The sequence below is a fragment of the Physeter macrocephalus genome, chromosome 10 (assembly GCF_002837175.3).
Source record: "Physeter macrocephalus isolate SW-GA chromosome 10, ASM283717v5, whole genome shotgun sequence".
NCBI lineage: Eukaryota > Metazoa > Chordata > Mammalia > Artiodactyla > Physeteridae > Physeter > Physeter macrocephalus.
The window spans coordinates 83,841,668-83,850,908 of NC_041223.1; the positions used below are offsets into that span (position 1 = coordinate 83,841,668).

Here is a 9,241-nt window from a genome sequence, read left to right on the forward strand (position 1 = left end):
GATCCCACATGCCGCGGAGCGGCTGGGCCCGTGAGCCATGGCCGCTGAGCCTGCGCGTCCGAAGCCTGTGCTCCGCAACGGGAGAGGCCACAACAGTGAGAGGCCCGCGTACCGCAAAAAAAAAGAAAACTTTGTTGCACCCTACATCGTATACATTAGAGCATTGCTATCCAATAAAACTTTTGGTGAAGAGGGGAAATGGGCTATATTTGTGTCTAGAGTAGTTACTATCCATATGTGGCTATTAAACACTTAAAATGTAGCTAATATTATTGAGGAACTGAATTTGAAATTTTTAAGAGACGTGGGTAGTGCCTGCTGTATTAGCAGTTTTTGAGAATTATTTCTACAGGTGTTGAAAATCATGAGAAATTGATCTGATATCTGAATATTAGAAACATTTCTTACTCTTTGGTCCTTATTATCTGGAATTATAGGTCATAATGGCAACATTTTTTCTATTAATATCTGTTATAAAACTAAGATAGTATGATATAGCAGACAGAGCAGTTATTCTAGGATTGGGGTAGGGCCCTGAGCATGGGCAAGTGACTAAAGATCACCTGTCGAATGAGAATAATTCCCACTTCAAAGTATTATTGAGGATTAATTAAGGAAATGTGTGTGAAACATTATAGGCCCTCAGGCGTTTGCCAAATCTGACTTTGATTCATGAAGCATATAATTTTCAGGTTCTATTCTTAACCTTTCCATGAAATTTTCATTGGTCCATTCATGCATACAGTGTAATTTTTTTCCTTCTCTGGAACTATTCTGGGAAAAAAAGATGGGCTTGCTTCTATTTCTTATTACATTTTACTGTAACTTAACCAGCAGTCTAATTTTAATCAGTTGCAGTTGAATTTCTAGATATGACCTGAACTAATGTTGGAAAAACTTTCTTGCTTGGGGAGTAAAGTGACCAAAGCCACTAATCCTTGTTCTATTTTTCCTTAAAGGAGGGAAAATTATAATATAATGTGTGATGACTTGAAAGGTGGTGAGAAACGTCCTCTTCCCAACCCTATTGCTAATTTTGAGGATGCATTTCACTGTTATCCTGAAGTTATGAGAAACCTTCAGAAGGCAGGTTTTCAAAGGCCAACACCAATTCAGGTAGGCTTTCTTTCATTCTAACATTTCATCGACTTTCCCCCCTCAATTTCTGGTCGTTAGAAGTTATAACACCAGAGAGCAGCTGTCTCTTATAAGTGTCCCCCCAGCACCTCCACCGCTGCCTAGCACTCAAAATGCTGAGAAGTTTGGGGCTGGGAGAGGAGGAAGGAATACTTGACAGAAAAAAATGCACTTTTTATTTTAATATTTCTCATTCTGTTTCAGTCACAAGCATGGCCAATCATTCTACAAGGAGTAGATCTTATAGGAGTAGCTCAGACTGGAACGGGGAAGACATTGTCCTACTTAATGCCTGGATTTATTCATATTGACTCACAACCACTGTAAGAATTATTACATCTGGGTTCTCTTTAGGGGTTTAACAGATATGGATTCCAAAAATGCAATGAAAAGTATCTTCGATTGCCTTGGTCGAAAGGTAATGCCTAGTCTCGGGCAAATGCACTTGTGTTGTTCTGGTAGGCTATAAAAGGACAAAACATTTTTAGGAAGCAATAGGTAGTATCCACCAAAAGTCTTAATAGTGAAACACTGGAAACAAATTGTTTAAATTACTGTGTCCAGTACAATTCTGTGAGAATGTCTGACACAGGAAAGCTCTGGCCCTGTTTAATGAAAAGGCTGGTGTCTGGACCCTAAGATTTTTCTGTTAGGCTGTTTTTCTTTATTTCTCCACTTTTTTTTTTTGCGGTACGCGGGCCTCTCACTGTTGTGGCCTCTCCCGTTGCAGAGCTCAGGCTCAGCGGCCATGGCTCACGGGCCCAGCCGCTCTGCGGCATGTGGGATCTTCCCGGACCAGGACACGAACCCGTGTCCCCTGCATCGGCAGGCGGGCTCTCAACCACTGCACCACCAGGGAAGCCCTCTCCACTTTTTATGTGTGGTGCTTGTTTGTGGCTTTGACACTCATTGCTGCCTTTTTTTTGGCCGTACCTCGAGGCTTATGGGATCTTAGTTCTGTGACCAGGGATTGAACCCAGGCCCTCAGCAGATGAAAGCTTGGAGTCCTAACCAGTGGACCGCCAGGGAATTCCCTCATTGCAGGCACTGAATGAAGGTCCTGTATATCTGAGATGGGTACTTGACTGACGTGTTTTCTCTCCGAAGAGGCAGGAATGGGCCGGGCATGTTAGTCCTCACCCCGACTCGAGAACTAGCTCTGCAGGTGGAAGCTGAGTGCCGTCAGTATTCATATAAAGGTCTTAAAAGGTGAGTCTTGTCTTTGACCGTTCCTGCATCAGCATTCCAACCATTGGTAGCTGTAGACATCCTCCCCATTATTTTCACACATCCTGAGAAGCTGATTGGCTCAGCGTGGGTAAGGCTTACTTACCCCTGATCCACGTCGACTGTAACCTGGGTGGTGGGGTCAGATAACAAGGATGCGAACATGGCTCTCGCAGGACACGTCCCTGTGGGTTGGTAGGTATGGATGGTTCTCAGAAAGGGGCCAATACTCTACTACCAGAGACTTCTGATTTATATACTTTTTATTTTATACCCAGAATGCTTAGGTTGGTTGGGATTTTGAATTGTGATGGGATATTCCCCACGTGAACATGAACCTCTGTATTTTTTTTTAAGTGTTTGTGTATATGGTGGTGGCGATAGAGATGGACAAATAAAAGACTTAGCAAAAGGTGTCGATATCATTATTGCCACTCCCGGAAGACTCCACGATCTGCAAATGAATAACTTTGTGTACCTGAAGAGCATAACCTACCTGGTAATCGTGGAGCTGGGGTTCAGGGTCCTGGGAGGAAGAACTGAACTCTTTATCAAACCCTTTAGAATGGCTCTCCATTTCATAATGGTTTTAAATCCTAGGACTGTTTCTCATTCCCTCTAGTTTGTTAAAATACGGATTTTAAGGTCATTCCATTTTAGTATTATATAAATATTAGAAAATGTAGGTAAGTACAAAAGAATTCCTCATGAATATTTTAGACACTTAAATTGTTTTTTCATTAAATCGATTTAGAAACTGTTAGTTGGCAAACTTAAATCAATCTGTGTTGCAACTACAGATAGCTTAGATAATGGAGGAAATGAAAAAATTACCTTAGCATTCATAAAGGCAGAGCATACATACTAGCTACCTTCCATACCTAATCTAGCCGACATTTTTTTTTTTTTGGCCATACTGCACAGCTCGTGGGATCTTAGTTCCCTGACCAGGGTTGGAACCCGGGCCCTCAACAGTGAAAGCGCGGAGTCCTGACCACTGGACCACCAGGGAATTCCCCTAATCTAACCATTTTTAATGCAGGTATTAGATGAAGCTGACAAGATGCTGGATATGGGATTTGAACCCCAGATAATGAAGATTTTATTAGATGTACGCCCAGACAGGCAGACAGTTATGACAAGGTAGGTATATGTTTAATTTGCTAGTCTGCAAAGTAGAAATCAGTGGAACCAAATCCATTTGATTTTAGAGCCTTTCTTAAAAGTATTTTGAGGTCCTTTGGAGAAAGATAATGTCATCACTTAGTATAGCAACTCAGTGTAACAGTTTAGCAATGACTATTGGGTTTCCTGAATTAAAAATAAGATTTCTAGGGACTTCCCTGGTGGTACAGTGGTTAAGACTCCGCACTCCCAATGCAGGGGGCCCGGGTTCGATCCCTAGTCAGAGAACTAGATCCCACATGCTGCAATGAAGATCCTACGTGCTGCAACTAAGACCCGGCACAGCCTAAGTAAATAAATAAATGTTTGAAAAAGAATAAGATTTCTATAAAAAAATGCAGGGGAGACTGTTTCACCGGGGTTGGGGGGGTCTCAGATTGGAAAAAGTAATCACCTGTCCAGAATACTTTTTGGTGAAGATAAAGCTGAGGCAGCAGAAGAGTATGTGATTGGGGAAATAGACTAAATTTATTCATTTTGTTTTCTTACTAAACTTCCCATCTTTGTAATTAGTGTGAAAGTACAGAAGGTGGTTACTTTCATAATATATGGTTGAAGAAACATCTGAATTTACATATCTAATCATCGGTACAGTTAAAATGTTTTTATTTGGCATGAGTGTTTGGTTTTGCCTGCTAACAATGTATGAAAAATACTGGGGTTTTTTGCCTTATTTATAAAGGCCGAGAGAAAACTAATCTAACACCTGAATTCATTGTACCTTTTCATAGATTGGAAAGGTATAGCTCTTTTTCACCTTTTGTTTACAAACCTATTAAACTTATTTAAAGGTTTAATCTAGTAGCTTCATTGAGCAATTCATTGTGAAGCAAATGTTTTCTGTGAAATTGGCCTCATTAAAAAGTACTGAGTTTGTCTTTCATGAGTAATTTGGTTCATAGCATTCTTAGGGAAATTTAGTAATGTTTGCTTTATAATAAATTTTTAATGTTTGTGTATTATGTTTTATCTCCAGTGCAACGTGGCCATGTGCTGTCCGTAGACTCGCACAATCTTATTTGAAAGAGCCCATGATTGTGTATGTTGGTACTTTGGATCTAGTTGTAAGCTTGTTTTTAATTACTATTTATATCTTATTAATTATGGGAATGTTTTGCCATTGTAAAGCTCTCTGGCCTTTCACTTCATAATTGAGATTGGCCTTTCAACTAATCATTAATGAAAATTGACGTTTTACTTAAATCACTGGTAATTAATAATGGGTCATTGCCCTAGGCTCATTTCATGAGATTTCACAAAAGACAGGATAAATGCTTCAGAATCTATTTCATCTCTGGGTCAAAAAAATGGTACCAGCGATACTTTGAAATTTTGTGTTGTCAAAATACTTATTGAACGGAAACTCTTTGTGTCATCAGCTGAACATCTTCATTGCAAAGGCTATATCCAAATTCATGGCGATAGTTTTGTACGCTTGGCCTCAAACCGTGGTTATTCCTTTTCCAACGATAGTAACCAGCTGCTTTCAACACACTGCCACGTATTCAAGAGTTCCCAGCTTAGCGTGGGTGACTCACTGGTAAAAAGTGAAAGACTGAGTCATAAATCCTTGGGTAGGAACCGGTGATTTTGCAAGGACCTGCCATTTTTCTTGCTAGCAGTTTATTAGAACATTTAACCAATGATAGAAATAAGATGGATTTCGAGCCAATATATGGGGTTTGCCCATTAATATTGATGAACTATGATCTCTGAGTCCTTTAGGCTGTGAGTACCGTGAAGCAAAATATAATTGTCACCACAGAAGACGAGAAACGATCACATATCCAAACTTTCATCGAGAGCCTGTCTCCCAAAGACAAAGTCATAATATTTGTTAGCCGGAAAGCTGTGTGAGTATATTTTTCACATTCAGATAATCAGTTATGGTTTGTTTTGGCATTGTTTCTATGTGTATACGCATTTCATATGGGGGGGGTGTATGTCTTACAATATGCACATTACTTCAGACTCTTGCCAGTGGAAGTAACAGACCCCTGACTTTATCTTTTGCTTCAGGGCTGATCATTTATCAAGTGACCTGTGTATCCGGCATATATCAGTAGAGTCTCTGCATAGCAACAGAGAACAGAGTGATCGAGAGAGAGCATTAAAAAACTTTAAAACAGGTACATTTATACAATTAGTATTGCAGTTTAAAAGTGTCCAGTGCCTGGACTTGCTTGAGTGATGGCACCTTTTCATGGAACCCATGTCTAAGATCTGCCCTCAGCTTGCAGATCCCAGAACTATACTTGTTCTAAATATTAATCAGATTCTCAGAACTGTCTCAAGCTAATGTTTAAAACCTGGATATCAAGGCAGTAATTTGCAGTGAGAGTGTTGTTTTAATTTACTTGAGAGGCATATATCTTTGCCATGGTTCATGGACCCTTTGAATTTTGGAATCTATTGTGTTGTAACTTGCCAGCAGTTAAAAAAGGCTAAGTAACCCTTTCCCGTCTTCACTGTCTTTAAAAGAGTTTTAATATTAAAAGCAAGGATAGTTCACCTGATCAGATATTAGGGGACAGATATGTCTTGGGTTGGTTTGTACCAGCGTGTATCTGTATTCTTTTGGCTTTACTCTTTAGGGAAAGTGCGAATACTGATTGCTACCGATTTAGCATCTCGTGGTCTTGATGTCCATGATGTCACACACGTCTATAATTACGATTTTCCCCGGAACATCGAAGAATATGTGCACAGAGTAGGGCGCACCGGGAGAGCAGGGTAAGTCAGTCCGTCCATCCTGGCTCCCATTCTCTTCACAAAAAGGACCTTTTTCCCCTCTGAGAGCACTATCATAAAATCCCCATAACATGCTGTTTAAACAACTGCAGATTAGTTTCCAAATTTCTGCTTGAATGGCTAAATCTTTTTTTTTAATCGAAGTATAGTTGATTTACAATGTTGTGTTAATTACTAGTTCCAAGTTGCTGGACATTCTTACCAAAACATGGTATTGTCAGTACTTTTAATTTTAGCCCATCGGAGGGATGTAGTGCTATGTAATTTATATTCGTTGGTAGTTAATGAAGTTGAACACATTTTCATATACTTATTGGCTATCTGGATATAGCCTCATTTGTGAAGTACTTACTCAAATCTTTCGGCCTATTAAAAAAATTGTATTGTCTATCTTTTTGTTATTAATTTGTGGAATTTCTGTATATATTATAGATAAGATTTGCTTTGACAGATACATTGCAATAATCTTCTGGTCTGGCATGGCTTTTCACTCACATAATGGTATATTTTTTAAATGTTTTTTTAAATTGAAGTATAGTTGATTTACAATGTTGTGTTAATTACTGCTGTATAGCAGAGTGATTCAGTTATACATATATATACATATATATACATTCTATTTTTTTAATATTCTTTCCCATTATGGTTTATCATAGGATATTGAATATAGTTACCTGTGCTATACAGGAGGACCTTGTTGTTTATCCATTCTATATATAAAAGTTTACATCTGCTCACCCCAACTTCCCACTCCATCCCTCCCCCAACCCCTTCCCCGTTGGCAACCACAGGCCTGTTCTCTATGTCCATGATTCTGTTTCTGTTTCATAGATAGGTTCATTTGTGTCATATTTTATTTATTTATTTATTTATTAGATTTTTTTTTTTTTTTTTTGATGTGGACCATTTTTAAAGTCTTTATTGAATTTGTTACAGTAGTGCTTCTGTTTTGGTTTTTTGGCCGTGAGGCATATGGGATCTTAGCTCCCCGACCAGGGATGGAACCCTCACCCCCTGTATTGGAAGGCGAAGTCTTAACCACTGGACAGCCAGGGAAGTCCCTTGTGTCATATTTTAGATTCCACATATAAGTGATATCATATGATATTTGTCTTTCTCTGTCTGGCTTACTTCACTTAGTATGATAATCTCTGGTGGCATCCATGTTGCTACAAACGGCATTAATTTGTTCTTTTTTATGGCTGAGTAGTATTCCACTGTGTATATGTACCACATCTTCCTTATATGAATGGCTAAAGCTTTTTTTTTAATTAATTAATTTTTTGGCTGCGTTGGGTCTTCGTTGCTGCATGCAGGCTTTCTCTAGTTGCGGCGAGCAGGGGCTACTCTTCGTTGCGGTGCGTGGGCTTCTCATTACGGTGGCTTCTCTTGTTGCGGAACACAGGCTCTAGGCGCGCGGGCTCAGTAGCTGTGGCATGCAGGCTCCAGAGCACAGGCTTAGTAGTTGTGGCACACGGGCTTCGTTGCTCCGCGGCATTTGGGATCTTCCCGGACCAGGGCTCGAACCCGTGTCCCCTGCATTGGCAGGCGGATTCTTAACCACCACGCCACCAAGGAAGTCCCTGAATGGCTAAATCTTAATGTATCATACGTAGTTGGGCTTGTGAAAGAGTTGAGGTTTTGCTGCTGCTGTTTTTGTTCTATTTTGCTAGCTGAATCATGAATATAAATTATAAATCAAATTAAATTGACTTTTTTTCCCCCCTTGAAGGAGGACCGGGGTATCTGTTACCCTTATCACTAGAAATGATTGGAAGATTTCCGGTGAATTAATTAATATTCTGGAAAGAGCAAATCAGGTGAGAATATGCAACTCTGTTTTCTAAGGTTCAAATTTCATTTATTCCAAGTAGTGGGGCTTTACTGCCTGTCAGGAAATACAGATATTAAACAAGTAATTAAGCGTGTTGTGAGGGCTGTAGCATGGCACAGATGAGCACTATAATATGTAAGTGGGTGTAACAGGGGTGAGCATCACTGAACCCTGCTGCGGAAGAGCCCAGTGGGGTGGAGGTTGGAGAGAACAGAGGAAGCAGAGGACACACTCAGGCCTCGAGGTGAGAAAGTGACACCAGGCAAAGGCACCAGGAAGCACCTGAAGGGCCACGCTAGCAGGAGGGCCGCGTACTTACTGACAGGGTTTTTTAAGACTAGGCTGGTTTTTTTACCTTGAAGATTCGGTGTTGCATATGCAAAGGGACACATTCCATTCTGTTTGGAAGATGTCATGTAATCAGTGGTGGAGATTCTCTGAAGATTGTAGAAAAGCTGTTACATAATGCGAATCGCCTCAATCCTAATAACACGTTTAATGGCTTCAGAGTGTCCCAGAGGATCTTGTGGTGATGGCTGAGAGATATAAAGCAAATAAACTGAAAAAAGAAATGGAAAATAAGTGGGAAAGACCCCAAGGAAAACCCAAGAAGTTTTATTATTAACGTCTTTGTTGAAAAGTGGTACCAGCCTACTTAAAAGAGGTAAAATTTGAATAACACATGGACTTTCAAACACCTGGTTTCCTTAACTAGGCTTTGTTATTGTGTTTATTATAATCAGCATTATCTCTAAGTCATTAACCTAATAAATGAGATCTTATTCTTTATCTGTTACCCAAATTTTAGTTAATATATCTTAGAACTGATTTGCTTTGTTATAAAGCAGAAACTAACACACCATTGTAAAGCAATTATACTCCAATAAAGATGTTAAAAAATATATATATATAGCTTAGAAGTATTAATTCAGAGGTGAGAAAAAAACTTTTTAAGTTGTACAGTCGTAAGAGTATAATGGAATATAATAGAACTGGTGGAGGTGTAAATTGTATAACCTCTTCTGAGCAGTCAGGTGGTAATGTATCAGTTGTAAATACATACACCTTTTGATCCAGCAATTCCTCTGGACATAAATGTCCAGTAGG

General features: G+C 39.5%; 1 protein-coding gene across 1 annotated transcript in view; it reads left to right on the forward strand.

Annotated features, from left to right (window-relative positions):
- DDX43 (DEAD-box helicase 43) overlaps positions 1-8,759 on the forward strand; it is a 13,978-nt gene extending 5,219 nt beyond the window's left edge. Inside the window, exons 6-16 of the mRNA XM_024133074.1 lie at positions 960-1,116; positions 1,342-1,460; positions 2,245-2,346; positions 2,722-2,863; positions 3,407-3,507; positions 4,526-4,613; positions 5,275-5,402; positions 5,569-5,678; positions 6,144-6,282; positions 8,033-8,120; positions 8,643-8,759. Coding sequence (XP_023988842.1) covers positions 960-1,116; positions 1,342-1,460; positions 2,245-2,346; positions 2,722-2,863; positions 3,407-3,507; positions 4,526-4,613; positions 5,275-5,402; positions 5,569-5,678; positions 6,144-6,282; positions 8,033-8,120; positions 8,643-8,759 — 1,291 coding nt within the window. The remainder of the gene's footprint in view (positions 1-959; positions 1,117-1,341; positions 1,461-2,244; positions 2,347-2,721; positions 2,864-3,406; positions 3,508-4,525; positions 4,614-5,274; positions 5,403-5,568; positions 5,679-6,143; positions 6,283-8,032; positions 8,121-8,642) is intronic.
- Positions 8,760-9,241: the final 482 nt, after the last annotated feature.